Genomic DNA, 17,967 nt, shown 5'->3' on the forward strand with positions numbered 1-17,967 from the left:
TATCATGGAAGAATGTTATGGTACACAATGTTATTTTTAATAAAATGTAAGGAATCAAATGGAACAATAACTTTTTTCTTTTTTGGATGTTGAAAAAAAAATTGAAAATTTGATGTCGCACTTCTTTATAATTCCCATATTTTTAAATTTTCAATTTATTTTGATAAATTGCTCATTTTATATCTATTTAACTACTAGATTTAGTTACAAAATCAACAACCCTATAAGTAATACATGTCTCTTCGAAGGCCGGAAAAATATGTGACACGCTCAAGGCTCTACAAATGTGACGTTTTCAATCAAAAGGTACCACATTGTCGCTTGTCGATAAGGTTGATTTCTAATTGAAGCTATATGGAAATAGCGCCTTACTGACAAGTGACAATAAGTACCCTTTTGATTGAAAATGGCACAAATAAGATCGCGTCAGATATTTTAGCGGTCTTCGTTGTGTTGTTGTCGTATTATTGCAGGTGACTGTACTACAGCCTGTAGTCTACAGGTAATAAATAAATAACCTGTTCTTCTTCCTGCCCTTATCCCACGTTATGTGGGGCTGGCACTACATGTTTTTCTCTTCCATTCTCCTCTCTTTCGTCACCTCAGCACCGCCTTTCTTTCTCATATCCTCTTTCACACAATCCATCCATCGTTTTTTGGGTCTACCATTCGTTCTTCATCCATCAACATTCATCCCTAACATTATTTTGCCTATATGGCATTCATCCCTCCTCATTAAATGCCTATACCACGCTAACCTACTACTCCTCATCTTCTCCGTTACAGGTGGTACTTTCAAAATTCCCCTCATTAATTCGTTCATTCATTCATAATATACTCATTCTTAATCCGATCCTTTCTCGTCACTCCACACATTCATCTCAACATTCTCTTTAATAAATCAATAAACCTCAATCATTAATAAATCAGAGGTAATAAATAAATAGAGTAAGATCGAGAAGTCTGCAACGTTTTTGATAGCATACGCCGTGCAAGTGTTATTTTAAACGTCAAACTTCTATGAAATTATGACGTATAAATAACACTTGCACTGCGTATGCTATCAAAATTGTTGCAGACTTACCTCGGTCTAACTCTAACCTCTTGACTGTAATGTAACAGCAGCCAATATCATTTCATTTATTTATTTGCGTCAAACACATAAAAATACATGCAAATACAATTTAAAAAAAAAACAGAGATCACAACAATACATATTAGAAATAATAACACACACACACATCTTAAAATTAGACAGGTAAGTTTAAAAAATAATACATTAATACAAGGATCACAAATAATAAAAACTATGTAAAAAAAAACAATAAATATCAGATTATTATTATAGAAGAACAAAATGCGTTAGATTAATAATAAAAGAGATGTCAGGTACATTGGTCAAAAAACTTATCATAGTATTCATTTATGGAATAAAAAGGACGGCTCAAGAAATATTCTTTAACTGCTTATCGATCGAATATTCAACTGAAATATTCAAAACCCAATATCAAGCAATTCAAGCTCCACTGAAGAGGAAAGACTTTTTTTATCAGTGTCCGTATGACCGAGTTAGCGAAGATACTGTGACATAACAGCAGTATTTAATAGCTAATTAACCGTATGTAACACTTGATACCTGTCTAACTAGATTTAGATAGTAGGGTTGTCAAACTCAATACTACAACCAGCGACGGTTTTTTTTTAAATAATTTATTGACAATAGAAAACACAGTGTACAGACACATGGATACAGTGGATCCGAAACTAGGCTATGCCTGTGACTTGGGCTCCTAGAATGCAGTTGACATTATAGAATATTACACTTATTTCATTTAAATTTGAATAATTAAGACTTCAAAACTACTACTACTATTAAAGGAAAAGTTAATTTAAGTATACCTTTAATCTTCGAGCAACACCGGGAAGGGAGTCGGCATTCGCACTATTTTCCCTCTGCCGCACATGCCCAATGAGGGCTAACGTGTATGAATTCGCCGCTAGGGGCGCTAGTGTAGATGGTGGTCTCCTTCTTCTTCTTTTAAAATTATGGCTTCAGCCCAGTGGGACTATTTCGCCAGTATCAAGGTATTAAGAGGTTTAAAAACGACAAAAATTGTACGGTTGTACAAGACAGTGTACGGTGATTTGTTAGCTCTTGTACATCGATAGCTAGACTTTACAAGAAGCACGTGGACTACCGGCCGTTGACTCCAAGATGGTGGTTAAACGCGCTTCAAAATTAATTCTCCATTCGCTGCACACTACCACATTAGTTTACTGTATAATAAGCTATCGATATTACACATTAAACAATATTAATGAGCAAAAAACAAAGTAATTAATCACGATGCTAACTATCAAGATGGCGCTCGAACCGGAAGTCCAGATGGTGGTCTTTTCCATAGTTCGAAATGTCAAATGTCACTTGTCACTTCAATGACTGACAGCTGTTCTTTAGTCTTTTGGACCACCATCAACAGAGGCGCCAACTGGTGAGCAAAAAAACGATAGCCCTCATTGGGCATGCACACAACTAGCGCGGTGTGCAAGATTTGTCTTCGTCGTGTGTCATTTTCTATGTATTTGTGTCGTCATTACAGATTGGATTGTGTATGTAGTGAGTGAGAAGTGCGACTGTGTACGTTTCCTCCCGCAAAAATTGGCCACAAACCCGTGCCGTTCCGGATTGTTTGCGTTATATGAGAAATAAAGGGTAGTTTTTCAAACTTATTCCTAAAACAACAATTTGAAGTTAATAATAAATAACTTTTTATACTAATAAATACCCGTCTTAGCAGAAACACATTGTGTGAACTTTTTTTAAATCGATAGTCGGCTTTTAGCCATTTTTTTCTCGGTGACAAAACCGAATAATGTCAAACGTTATTTCCCTTGTAGTATTATGTACGGTTTTATGCTGTTTTGAAAGTATTTCATATATAAAACTTGCAGTTTTTGTCAATAAAAATACACAATGACAGAAGTTACTCATAAAATTAAACTATGAAAACGGATTATATCGCGTATATTGAATTTATAAGACACCCCGACGTTTCGAACCCTTTACAGCGTTCGTGCAACGCAACGCTGAGTAACTATCGCGGTAACCGAAGACAATAGAAGTCTGTTTACTTTTTACATGACAGGTGTCAAAGGTTGGATTGCCATATAAAATTGGTAATGTTAGTTCCCGTTTCTGCCACGACCCTTCTCTTTCTGCACAGACTCTAACTCTAAGCAAGTGTCAACCCTAATAGGCAGGTATGTGAGAAAAAAGGCGCCACGCTCGACTGGAGTGCCGGCGCGTGCGCCGCGTCCCCGTGTGAATTCAGGGTGAATACCACACATGGTCGATTTCCAAATTTACTGTACAAAACACTCTTTCTCTCAGAACTTAATTGGTTTTACCTTTAACAAAATTGTTAGAGATGATAAAAAAATATACCAAATTTTTATAGAAAATTTCGTTTGCACATACAATGTCATGAGGTATATATACCTAGGTCTGTAATTAGTTTATATAGCCAATGAGGATATAATTAGATAGAGCGGTACTGTCATAGTAAATTTTGTAACCGCTGTTAATTCACTGCCATCTATTGACATACTTTAAAACTAAAAATGAAGATTTATAAAAATACGTTAAAATGTATTTAAATATGGATAAATGATTTTTCTATTTGCATTAATTATTTTTATATGATTTTGACCCATGTTCTTCCATTGATATGCGTTAAAATTATAAATAACAAACAAAACCGTCAACGCCCTCTATACGAGACTAGGCCAAAACTAGTGGCGTCCTCTGATCGAGAATCAAATTTTCGTGATTTTCGTGGCACGTTTTTTCCTTAGACTGTATCCATCTATTACAGTTATATCTATCTTTGATATAGCTCTACAAATACAAATATTTATTTCATAGAATATGCTACAAAGATGGTCAAATTACACTAACTACACTACTCACTAGTATATAAAACATATACCTAGATATACCTTATCCTATTGTGAGTACAAACTCTCTTACAATAGCACTTTTACTACATTTATTAATTAAAATAAAACAAGAAACTATTACATTTTGAGAACGTGAACGCTAAGAAGAGCATATAGGAAGAGAGAGTACCAGTGTTGCCACATGCTGGAGGCGTTTTATGCTGTAAAGGCGGTTCACTATCTGATATTTATTTAGGTGTGTTTCACACAGCTAGGCCCCCAGTTATTTCACGTGGTGGCCACAACAAACGACTGTAGACAGTGTATATCGTTCGTAGTTATATAAATTCTGCGAACTAGTAGCGACGGCCCACATGCTCGGCCGACCTCGGCGTCTAAGTTTCCATCAATTTGATGCCGCTTTCTTATCGCCCTTCTCGGTTTACTATAAAATAACAATCTGCAAGTGCACTTATTATTGCTTATTGTTTGTGAATTTTATACCCCGGATCGTACAGTTAGAATTATTAAAGATGTCCGTAAAGAAGATCTCTTAAGTAACATTCGGATACTAAACTGGCGGACTATGATATAACCAAACGGAGCCGGAGAACATATGAACTTACAGTACATAATGTCCTTCAGCATACAAACTTATTAAACACCTATTAACCGTGTCGAAACATTCACAAAGTCCCTCCTTGTCCGCTATTACAAGTTGCACAACATGGCGTTGCCTTATTGGTTAGATAAAAATTGTACTGCTATGGCCAGTAACGCATTACACATCCAGTAGGGTGATAGTATGAGATAAGGGTTCATCCATTAATTACGTCACACGATTTTCGAGGTTTTTTGACCTCCCCCCCCCCACCCCCTGGTGTGACGTGACATTTTTTAAATGAAATTGGCAAATGAATTAATTAATTATTATTAAAAGAGTCAAAATATTCTTTATCCAAATAGGCCTAGCAAAAATATTATATAAATATAGCAGAAATATTCGTAATTTTATAACTCAAAACTGATTAGAAAAGAAAATTAAACGATTAAAAACGATTATCGTTCCAAAAACTTATTATTTAACTGTACAGCGAATAAAATAATTTAAATAAGTTGAAAGTGACGTCTCAAACTTTGTGACCCCCTCCTTGTCACAACATGTCACATTTGACCCCCCCCCCCCCCCTAAAGGCAACCTTTCTTTTTTAATTAATCTAATTCCATGAAATAAAACTATGAAAACGGATTATATCGCGTATCTTGAATCGTATCCGTATTCATAGTTTTATTTCATGAGTAACTATCGCGGTAACCGAAGACAATAATATCAATCTAATTCCAAATTTAAATGGACGTAAAATGTCCGCGAGCCAGTTTCTGCCATTTCAATGGTTAAAACCACAGACCTAAAATTTATGCTTACGCTAAAACCACAGACCTAAAATTTATGCTTACGCTAAAACCACAGACCTAAAATTTATGCTTACGCTAAAACCACAGACATAAAATTTATGCTTACGGCTAAAACGTTCATGAATATGATAAGGTTCGGCCACAGGGCCACACCGCTGCTTAGAAAAACCGGCCAAGTGCAAGTAGGACTCGCGCACCGAGGGTTCCGTACTTTTTAGTATTTGTTGTTATAGCGGCCGGCAACAGAAATACATCATCTGTGAAAATTTCAACTGTCTAGCTATCACGATTCATGAGATACAGCCTGCTGACAGACAGACTGACAGACAGACGGCGGAGTCTTAGTAATAGCATAGAGTAACTTATACTAGAGCGGTACTGTCATAGTAAATTTTGTAACCCCAGTAAATACACTGCCATCTGTCGACACACTTTAAAGCTAAAAATGAAGATTTATAAAATACGATAAAATGTATTGAAATATGGATAAATGATTTTTTTTATTTGCATTAATTATTTTTATGATTTTCACCCATGTTCTTTCACTGATATGCGTTAAAATTGTTAAATAACAAACGAAACCGTCAACGCCATCTATACGACAGTAGGCCAAAGCTAGTAGCGCCCTCTAAACGAGAATCAAATTTTCTTGATTTTCGAGGCACGTTTTTTCCTTAGACTGTATCCATCTATTACGGAGTTATATCTATCTTTGGTAATAGGGTCCCGTTTTTACCCTTTGGGTACGGAACCCTAATAACGGTGACGATACAGAATCGTAGTGACGCATCGTAAGGCAGACCATATGCAGCATATAGGGTTCCAGTCCAGGGGCATTCCACGAGAATGTCCCACACGAAATGCTTTTGTAGTCATCATTCGCTTGCCCTTGTCCCATTCACTTGGGGTCGGCGCAGCATGTCTTTTTCTTCCATACATCTCTGTCACCCGTCATCTCATCATTCACTTGCGTTAGTTTCATATCATCTTTCACACAGTCCATCCACCTTTTCCTCGGTTTTCCTCTCCTCGTACTTCCCTCCACATTCATTCTTAATACCTTTCTCGTCACATGACTTTCATCCCTCCGCATCACATGCCCGTACCATGTAGTATGTTAGCTATTTAATTCAAGCAAATCCGTAAAGCTCGAGAATATACTGCCAATTTATTTATTTATTTATTATAATTATAATAAACCATTTATTTCAGGCAAAGCCCATAAAAGTGTTAGTATTAGGTACATGTACAAAGCATAACTTACAAGACTATTGTTAATAATTATTAAGTAATACCAAACTCCGTAATAGATGGATACAGTCTAAGGAAAAAACGTGCCTCGAAAATCACGAAAATTTGATTCTCGATCAGATGGCGCCACTAGTTTTGGCCTACACTCGTATAGAGGGCGTTGACTGTTTCGTTTGTTATTTATAATTTTAACGCACACCAGTGAAAGAACATGGGTCAAAAACATATAAAAATAATTAATGCAAATAAAAAAATCATTTATCCATATTTAAATACATTTTATCGTATTTTTATAAATATTTATTTTTAGTTTTAAAGTGTGTCGACAGATGGTAGTGAATTTACTGGGGTTACAAAATTTACTATGACAGTACCGCTCTAGTATAAGTTACTCTATGGTAATACAGAACTAAGTTACAAACACAGACGCAACCGGATGAGCACAAAGATACTTAAATGTAAGGTTTTATTTATTTATTTTAGTCATGAAATATTACCAGACGCAATATCATTTTCTCAGTCTTTTCAGAATTATTAGAAGAACGGCGTTTCTTAAGGGACATTCTCGTGGAATGCACCTCCTGTAGGTTGACGTATATACCACCAAGGTACGCGCTGCTTCGTCAGTGTACACGTCTCCTGGCTGAATAAGTAGTGCTGCCATCTAGCGCGTTAAACTGACATATTAAATAGTAGGTAAACAAGCGACTCACCACAGCAAGGCTTCCCAAAGTCTAACCGTACCAACTGCACCATATACGGTTCCAGTAGGTTGACGTACCACCAAGGTACACGCTCTTGCTTCGTCAGTGTACACGTCTCGGGGCTGTACACGGACGAAGTGCTGCCATCTAGCGCCCGCTGGGGGACGCCCGAGTCTTCCGTAGACGCTTGCATGGGCGCTTTGCCCGCTGCCACGTTTAGAACTGAAAAAGAAACGGAAATCAGTAAAGTTTGCTTGTGTAGGTACAGATACATGGTAGTTGTTCAGTTGTGACCTACATATTAGGGGTCTCAGAGATCGGTCAGACATAACATACCGTAAAATGGGGTGAGTAGGGACAAAACCGGTATTCAAACCTAGATAAAAATGTATTATTAATTTATTACATGAGGCACGTTGATTTTTATGCGAAGACGGGGCGGGTCGTTCGCTAGTACATAATAAATAGTCCGGCCGTTTTTCTTTCGGATCCTCCAACTGCCATCGTCTCTTTTGACGGCTCCCAGAATCAACGTTACGTTCTCTGACTAAAAGTATGTTCCTCTCCCAACCCAAGGCTATCTGCTAGTCAGAGAGAGGAGGAGAATACCCACTAACATCCCCTGCGGCGTTTCCGTCACCTGCCGTTGACGGGAGGCGCCATGTGATCGCTAGCATTCTAACCACGACGAACCCAATCTACCTAACCCAATCTACCTTCTTTTTTTTAGGGGGGGATAAATGCAATTACGCATACCACTCGGGCGCGGGGACGAACCCGAGTGGTTATGTGGGACTCCTTGTTTTGGGCTGATGGGACCCCAAGTCTCATCATTGGCCTTATCGTCTGTTGCAGACGATTTATGGTGTAACACCGGAGAGACACCGTTTTTGATGGCTAAAAAAAATGCGAGACCGACATGGCCTACCGCAGGCCTGACAAGAGAAGCTTGCGGAAAACGGTACTGAAACGTCTTGACGTCGTTTTTGCCTCTTCTCAGCGAGTGCGGCGAACCAGGATTCATCACAATACTTGCGACCCTCCAAAACGCCTTTGAGCCACTCCGTCCGTTGTTCTGCGAGCCTCTCCCAGTCAGGGTGGTCGATATGGAAGGCAATCATGTCCCTCTTTACGCAATCTTTAAATCGGCCGGCTGCTAAGCCCCATCTCCGGGAAATTGATTTCCCAACCGGCATTTGGGGCGTGCCTACATTTTTTGACACACCCTTCGTCTCGAGGACCTAGTTTGGCCTAACCCAATCTACCTAACCCAATCAACCTAACCCAATGGCATTCAAAATTTTAAAAACATTACTAATAAAACGCGTTCGGTCAACGTAATCGGTACGAAATATCATTTGATATTTACCAGTCGCTTTTCGGTGAAGGAAAACATCGTGAGGAAACCGGACTAATCCCGACAAGGCCTAGTTTCCCCTCTGGGTTGGACGGTCAGATGGCAGTCGCTTTCGTAAAAACTAGTGCCTACGCCAATTCTGGTGCGATACTGCGGCGATGGATTGAACTCCATTCCACAGTGGGGAAATAAAAATTTGAAGGATTTTTAATTGTAATGAATTTGTTATTAAAATTGTAATTTTATTTTATTTTAATGTAATTTTATTTTATTTTAATGTATTTTATTAACAAATTATTTCCTGTGTACTAACATAGTTCTAAGTATTACCTATTGTTACTAACATATTTAGTTTTAATTTAGGATTAGTTATTTTATTTTATTTTAAATGTAAATGTAATTGTATATGGAATTTTTTATTCTGAAATAAATTAATTGAATTGAATTGAATTGAATTGAATTCTTGGGTTTAGTTGCCAAGCGGACCCCAGGCTCCCATGGAGCCGTGGCAAAATGCCGGGAAAACGCGAGGAAGATGATGGTCAAATGTAACATCGGCCAAAAATATATCGAGCGATACCTATTTATTATTGTAAAGTCGCTATCAAATATAAAGGTATCGGAGCGGCCGAAGCGTTGTCAAGGCGTTCAGATATTTGTGAGCACCTCGGCCGCTCCGACATATCTGATGGCGACTACCTATTCAACATGTAGCAAGACACGTCCAATTAGAGGTTGTTCTCTAATCGGTCCCGTTGTGCGGTCGCCTTCGGGCCAACGAACTCTTATCTGTCCCATAAAATACCCCAATACGCAAAAAAGTCGTAACTGCACGTGGAGCAGTTTGGATTTTGGACTTTGATGACAAGGCAATATGGTAGAGAATTGAATGAGCTTTCCGATGGTTGTTGTGATGCCTTATGAAGTTGTCATGGACGAGATTGCCCTGTATTAAGCACAGAATAAGTACACTTAGTTTTCATTAACCGACTTCAGCGCGGGCCAGGAACAGATTTCCATGACCAATCGCCTTTCGGGCGAAAACTCGTATAGTGGTTAACGGCTATGTATGATGAACCCTCGTGAACGTCAGCTGCCGCTCCGTTGGTGGGTTGAGGAATGAGGAAATCCGTATGAGGAATGTTATGAAAGTCAAAGAAGCGAAAGATTGGATTGTAGCAAGTGGAAATCCGTGGTCTCTGCCTACCCCTCCGGGAAATAGGCGTGATTATATGTATGTAAAACCTAAATAATTAAACAAAACTAGATAAGTATCTCAGTAGATAAAAAAATAGTACAAAGACATCAACGCAAAATGTTTTATTTATTAAATAGTAGCGCGTTGATGTCTTTTGTTCTATCTTTTGGCGACAAGTGATTGGTCGAATTAATTACAGTTGACTAAAGCGTTTCGTAAGAAGTCATTATTATAGTTGAGTCGGGAGTACATACGCAATTAAAGTCGACGAGTAGAAAAAAACCGGCCAAGTGCGAGTCGGACTCGCGCACGACGGGTTCCGTACCATCACGGAAAAAAACAGCAAAAAATCACGTTTGTTGTATGGGAGCCCCATTTAAATATTTATATTATTCTGTTTTTAGTATTTGTTGTTATAGCGGCAACAGAAATACATCATCTGTGAAAATTTCAACTGTCTAGCTATCACGGTTCACGAGATACAGCCTGGTGACAGACGGACAGACGGACGGACAGACGGACAGACGGACAGCGGAGTCTTAGGGTCGGTTGCATCAAACTGTTTGTCATCGTTAGTAAACTGCCGCGGCGCGCCGGGTGACGTTGATCAGTCTGTCAAGTGCGGATGGTGCAACTGGCACTTAGTAATAGGGTCCCGTTTTCACCCTTTGGGTACGGAACCCTAATAATTGCCGCTAGCGGCGGCACTGTCGCGCATACAGCCTTGGTTAATTTACCAGCTGTTTCAAAGCTCACATATAAGATATAAGCACCTCATTATACTAAATCTGAAATAAATTCGACAAAATCATCATCTTAAGTTAGCGTAAATAAACGGAGATTGCCAAAAAAGTATACAAAAATTGACTTTAAAGCTTTACAAATAGTGTTCCAAATGCTGTGACATTTTTGGCGGCCAAGGATCTAGGCTAATGCGCGTGATTTGAAACTTAAAAAGGGCATAAGCGCCAAATATTTCTTTAGTATTTAAGTCCTTTTATATGGCCATTTCCAAAACGTTTGATACTTTTACTTTCAAAATGTTTTCCTTTTTTAAAGGGGTTTATTGTCATATTTGAACTGTACGGAGACGTCAATGGGCCTCTTTTATTTATTATAAAAATGAAAGTTACTATGTGAACCTTCTTTCTAGACTAGACACTTGATAATGTTTTTTTTTCTTTGTCTGAACGCCAAAGAAATAACATTGTAACGTAAGAAAAGGCCACGCACACACGTCATGAATAGATGTATGTAATTAATCATCGTGAAAATTTAATCAGTAACGCTGAATTAATAGATTATATAAAGTTTGTCGTTGAGTGTGACCTGCCTGAATGGCTTTTGGCACATGGCATCTAGTACAATTCTAACATGAAATGTTACCTACCTTGTCAAGCCGAACTGTGTTAGGGGGGATGCACTAGCAAAGGTGACTTTTGACGTCAAAATCAGGGACTTAGACAAGATAATAACTCATCATATAATTGTCAAAAGGCCTATAATTATGTTCACAGTAAATTAATGGTTTCGAAGTAATCATCTATTTAATATTAGGTATGTTAACAATATTGTCACTTTCGTTTGTTTTTAGGGTTCCGTACCCAAAGGGTAAAAACGGGACCCTATTACTAAGACTCCGTTGTCCGTCTGTCCGTCCGTCTGTCCGTCACCAGGCTGTATCTCATGAGCCGTGATAACTAGACAGTTGAAATTTTCACAGATGATGTATTTCTGTTGCCGCTATAACAACAAATACTAAAAACAGAATAATATAAATATTTAAAAGGGGCTCCCATACAACAAATGTGATTTTTTTGCTGTTTTTTTCGTAATGGTACGGAACCCTTCGTGCGCGAGTCCGACTCGCACTTGGCCGGTTTTTTTGGTATCGTATGGCATTTAAGCCAAATATGTACCTTTGACAGTTGCCTTCGTCATTGGTAGACCGTTTAACACGCACGGTTAGGCAAGGTATTTGCAATGACGAAGTGTGGTAATGTCATCAACAATATCAAATTTATCAAACATGAAGTTCATAATGACACTCCCTCACTTTGTTCTCCATCCCTCTCTATTGTTTCTAAACGCCGGCGCCAATGGCGACTTAGGTCATCGCGATCGTAGACGTGTGCGCCGCGCCGGCGCGGCGCCGCCGCGCCGTGGACGCCACGCCGCCGCCGCCGCCGCGGTTTTAAAAATTCGCGCCGTGAGCTAAATTTTGAAAAATTGAATTTACCGCTAGGCCGCGTGCGACGGCGATCAAGGACACGGGCGGCAGCGAGACGCGGGGGGAAATGATTTTGGAGATGCTAAACAAAACGGTGGCGGAATTCGGTTTGTGCGATAAAACCCTTCATGTCGTTACTGACGCCGGATCTAATATGAAGCGAGCTATCGCACTGGGTAACTTGGATGGCCATTTGTATTTGGGCCATGGGTTACACAACCTAGTAATAGTAGACGGAATAAAACGCGTCCCAGAAGTTGATGCTGTGGATACCAAGTGTAAAAAAAATTCAAAAGTATCAGGTATCGTTTGCCGGACCTAGAGATAGAGGTGGAGACAGAACAACGTAAATTTCTGCAAGAAATAGATAGCGTTGGTGAAGATATTGAATTTGTTCTATGGTTGACGAAGACTTATCATCACCAACACGCGAAGACTGTAGTGCCCAAACTACTGTCTCCTTCAACAATGAGTTCGGTGAGGTAAACCATGTGCCGACCGTAAAAACGTCGACACCTACACGTTGCCATAGTGTTTTGGCCATGCTTGAGAGTTTGGCTCATTTCTGCAATCGTGGTCCGATAAACGAAATGCTGACGAAAATCGGACAGGGAGAACTAAAACTTATTCAAGCAGAGTGGAACATGTCCATGATACGGTTTTTGAAGAAATTTCGTGAGGCTGCGGCTGTCGAAGTCCTGTCTGCACAAAAGACCGCCTCTATAAATTTAGCACTTGTACTCAGGACAGAATTAAAGCACGTACTCGATGATGTACCTGAAGATGAAACACTAATAATCTTGTCTTTAACAAATCTTGTCACTAATAATCTTGTCTTTAAAAAATAATATGTTATCTAACATAGATAAGAGATTCCCTCTGTCTGAAAATATTGTTTGCGCAGCGCTTCAAGACTAGATTTTCTGGTCTAAAGGAAATTGACGCTTTCCTCGAAAAACAGCACACCACGCGTGCAGTTTTTCTTTCGGAAATGATCAAGCGATTTGTCGACCCTACTGACATAGCTACACCAGATCCAGTCACAATGCCAAGTACTTCAAAGACCGATACAACTTCCAGCCTTTTGAATAAACTGTCATTAAAACACAGCAGTTTTAGTTACGATGAGTCCACAGATCCCGCTTTTCAGGTGCTGGAAATATCTGGCTACTGCGGTTCCTAAAGAACTAGTGGAGCAGTTAAATGGCAGTTAAAAGTTTTGGCGTGAAAAACGTCATTCTCTTCCTTGGATCGCTGCACTAGCCAGAGCTGTACTGGCAACACCTGCCACCAGTACGCCCAGTGAACGGGTGTTTTCAGTGGCAGGATTCAGTGGCAAAAAGCATGTAATTTATAATACGCACATAGGATGTGCAACTTGTGTAGCCTGCATGACTTTCTTGATGGCCTAGTAGCGTTTATTGTTTATTTAGCAGTTTAGGTTAGATGAACAATAACGATTGCATTATGTTGTTGTTTTTATAAATATAGTTAAAAAGCTAAAAACTCCACTTTGTTTTTAATAAGAACCATCGAACAACACCCGACGACCTTGACGCCGGCGTGGTCCAGCCACGCCGCGAAAAATCTGCGGCGCGCCGCCGCCGCGAATTTTTATGGCGGCGCACACGTCTACGCGATCGTCATTGTTTGATAAGTGATAACTTGACACTTGACAATGACATTGACATTGTAATATTTCTAGCGAGACGGCCTCTGTTTCACCATGACAATTGTCACCTAACAATGACATTCACCGTAAATTGCTGGCCTAAGAAGCATGGCGACTGTATAAAGGAGCCAAATCTCTATGTATGAAAAGTGTCCATCAAAAAACAGTAATTAGGCGGCGCCACCATACACCGAAATACTACCAAAAACAACCTACGTAATTTGGTCGGGTTATTTGTTGCCTTATATGGTTCATGTTATATTCATGTCCCAGAGTCTAACTAGCGCCACCGGAGAGATTAGGAACTATTATTTAAAGCTTAACGCGGTCTTTTTTACAACAATTCTGCCATAAGAGATTGCGATCCTTTCTATACCATCCATACTAAGAAGTAAGGTGGAGGTCTCCTACCACCATCGAGTCTGGGAGTACATCGTTTTTAGGGTTCCGTACCTACCCAAAGGGTAAAAACGGGGCCCTATTACTAAGACTCCGCAGTCCGTCCGTCTTTTCACGATCATTACACTTTAGAAAACAAATTCCCCCGCCGCGTCTGTCTGTGTGTATGTATCACTAGTGATTCTTTAAGATTCAGGTGTATAACTTTTTGTGTTTTGTGTAACCCGTGCGTAGCCGGGGCGGGTCGCTCGTGATTAAAACGAACGATCAAGAACGAAACGTATTACTAGTAAACCTTTATTGTCTTGAAATAAAACTATGAAAACGGATTATAACGCGTATATTGAATTTATAATACATCCCGACGTTTCGAACCCTTTACAGCGTTCGTGGTCAACGGGTGACTGAGGAACAATTACAAAGTGCAAAAATACCCACATACTAAAATAATGATGTTTTTTTCGCGTATATATATATCTTTACTTGAAAATAATTGTAGTGTATAACTAGCCTTATGAACCGATTTTGCATGTACAACCAGCCTTAAAGTTTGTAGTCTATGATTGTTCATTATTTTAGGATGTGGGTATTTTTGCACTTTGTAATTGTTCCTCAGTCACCCGTTGACCACGAACGCTGTAAAGGGTTCGAAACGTCGGGATGTATTATAAATTCAATATACGCGATATAATCCGTTTTCATAGCTTTATTGTCTTGTTTGGGGGACAATGAATGAGCAGATTCCTGGTAGTAGAGTACCTTTGTCTCTGAAATTACGTCAGGAATGCGCCAGTAGTAGCCATTGAGGCTGCGTAGTACGGCGTCTAGGGCTGTCACCAAAACAAGATTCACAAAATGACGTGACCAGAAGGGCTAAGATATGGATGGTATAGAAAGGATGCCAATCTCTTATGGCAGAATTGTTGCAAAAGTGACCGCTTTCAGCTTTAAATAATAGTTCTTAATCTCTCCGGTGGCGCTAGTTAGGGTCTGGGACATGAGTATAACATGAACCATATAAGGCAACAAATAACCCGACCAAATTACGTAGGTTGTTTTTGGTAGTATTTCGGTGTATGGTGGCGCCGCCTAATTACTGTTTTTTGGTGGACACTTTTCATACATAGAGATTTGGCTCCTTTATATAGTCTCCATGGGCTAAGATCATAGATGTAGGTATTTACTTACATCCATGGCTAAGATGGCCGGCTCTTTTATCATTTGTCACCATGCCTGTCGCGTTCTAACAAATATGTAAGGGCGAAAGTGACGCATGACATGGCAGGTGATAAAAACGCGACCATGATACCGCTGCTGGTATGCCATGCCTCTCGCGTAGAATGATATGACAGTTCATTTTATATGGATTAACTGTCACGTACTGGTAACTCCAGGTTTAACCGGTTAACCCCGGGTTAGTGGGATGGTGCAAGTGGAGCTAAGAAATGCAACATTAAAATAATAAAAATATGGTAAAAACATGTATTAATGATTATTATGCTTGCTTAGATATATTATGTATGCTGATATTTAAAATTACGCAACGGATTTTGATGCGGTTTTTAGGGTTCCGTACCCAAAGGGTAAAAACGGGACCCTATTACTAAGACTCCGCTGTCCGTCTGTCTGTCTGTCACAAGGTATCTCATGAACCGTGATAGCTAGACAGTTGAAATTTTCACAGATGATGTATTTATGTTGCCGCTATAACAACAAATACTAAAAAGTACGGAACACTCGGTGCGCGAGTCCGACTCGCACTTGGCCGGTTTTTTAATTGATAGAGTGATTCAAGAGGAAGGTTTATGTGGTTTATATGTATCAAAGATAGATATAACTCCGTAATAGATGGATAGTCTAAGGAAAAAACGTGCCTCGATAATCAAGAAAATTTGAATCTCGATCAGATGGCGCCACTAGTTTTGGCCTACTCTTGTATAGAGAGCGTTGACTGTTTCGTTTGTTATTTATAATTTTAACGCATACCAGTGAAAGAACATGGGTCAAAATCATATAAAAATAATTAATGCAAATAAAAAAAATCATTTATCCATATTTAAATACATTTTAACGTATTTTTATAAATCTTCATTTTGAGTTTTAAAGTATGTCGATAGATGGCAGTGAATTTACAGTGGTTACAAAATTTACTATGACAGTACCGCTCTATCTTATTATATCCTCTTTGATATGTATAATACATCAGCATTGCACCCGTGCGAAGCCGGGGCGGGTCGCTAGTAGTTAATAAATGACATTGAAATTTAAATTGCAAATATAAGTAAGATGGCAACCCTACGAGTAACGGAGCCAGAAAGTGTGTCAGTACTTGTCGTTAACGGCGCGACCTGCGTGTCATCGACTCCCCTCTCCCCCCTCACGTAACTACCACAATCGGGTTATCGTGTGAACTTTCCGCTAAAATAACTAAATTCACATTTTTTACAAGCTTTTATTTAACTTGCAATACCTATGTAAGTAATGTAACTTGCAAATAATGTAAACGAATATGTGGTATTTTCTATAAAAAGGGACCTTATTGTCGATGGCGATTACGCCATTATTAACGATGCCCCGATTTATAGTTTGTCAAAGGACTGTCTCATTTGAAACATAGACAGAGAGAACCATACTATCTTTGTCTTACACTAGTACTAGCAGCACCCAAGAGAGAGGGATGAGTATAGTTTTTTTGTTCATTTACTGACAAGATTTGCTTGACCAGTTATAAATACAATGCCGCGCGACGCTGTGCGGCGTAAGCGCCATCGACAATAAGGTCCCTTTTCATAGAAAATGCTCCATATGACAGATTTTGTTAGCGTTTGACACATAACCTAACATTTTTAAGAAGGTTATTTTCCCTGAAATATTAACAATGAACATTCTATTTAACTAAAAATGTATCATCATCATCATCATCATGTCAGCCGATAGACGTCCACTGCTAGACATAGGCCTCCCCCAAGGCTCGCCACTCCGACCGATCCTGTGCCGCTCGCATCCACCGAATTCCCGCGACCTTCACCAGGTCGTCGCTCCATCTCGTTGGAGGCCTACCGGCAGTTCGTCTTCCGGTACGCGGACGCCACTCCAGAACCTTCCGGCCCCACCGGCCATCAGTTCTGCGAGCAATGTGCCCCGCCCACTGCCACTTAAGGTTTGCAATTCTGCGAGCTATGTCGGTAGTAAAAATGTATATAAATAAAATATATAAGTATATAGACTGTTGATAAGGTCATGGTTGTCCTTTTAAAGAGCGATATTACGAAGTAATGAAGGTAAAATGGTATGTTTACATTATTTGCAAGTTGTAAATATTGACAAAGACTATGTTACTATGTTTGTACGGGTCAAATCTTGCAAGTTATATTTGACCCACTTCCCTGTAAAGCCTGATCAGGAATATATGATCACGCGCCACGTTGAGGAATTTTATTGGAACTAATACTATACTGAACTGTCACCCTCACTCACCCTGTCGAGGATATTTAAAATAGTTCCGTTACTTCGATACCTACAAATATACAAAGCGCAGCCTAAACCATCGAAGGGGTGTCATTGGGAACATAAATTCTTCAAATGTTAAAGAGCTCCAGTAAGAAAGATTATTTTGAAATTCAACTCATACTGACGTGAGAGTTTTGACGACTTGTACATAACGTGGACGAAGCCGCGGGCGAAGGCTTGGAAATAAATAAAACAATGAGGAAACATGAGCATAACAGCGCCCTCTTGACAATGATCATATATTACTGGTCAGGCTTTAAGTCGGAATACAATGCAATATTATGGTACCAT

At 39.3% G+C, this 17,967-nt stretch overlaps 1 protein-coding gene and 1 long non-coding RNA gene across 2 annotated transcripts in view; one reads left to right on the top strand and one right to left on the bottom strand.

The window, feature by feature from the left end:
• The window catches only part of LOC134754592 (uncharacterized), a 363,458-nt gene that overhangs the window by 141,283 nt on the left and 204,208 nt on the right, over positions 1-17,967 (top strand). The gene's annotated exons all lie outside the window — the stretch shown is intronic.
• Positions 1-17,967, bottom strand: part of LOC134754548 (CUB and sushi domain-containing protein 3) — a 78,750-nt gene that overhangs the window by 29,322 nt on the left and 31,461 nt on the right. Inside the window, exon 3 of the mRNA XM_063690850.1 lies at positions 7,320-7,532. Within this exon, the coding sequence (XP_063546920.1) occupies positions 7,320-7,532 (213 nt within the window). The remainder of the gene's footprint in view (positions 1-7,319; positions 7,533-17,967) is intronic.

This window comes from Cydia strobilella, chromosome Z (assembly GCF_947568885.1).
Source record: "Cydia strobilella chromosome Z, ilCydStro3.1, whole genome shotgun sequence".
NCBI lineage: Eukaryota > Metazoa > Arthropoda > Insecta > Lepidoptera > Tortricidae > Cydia > Cydia strobilella.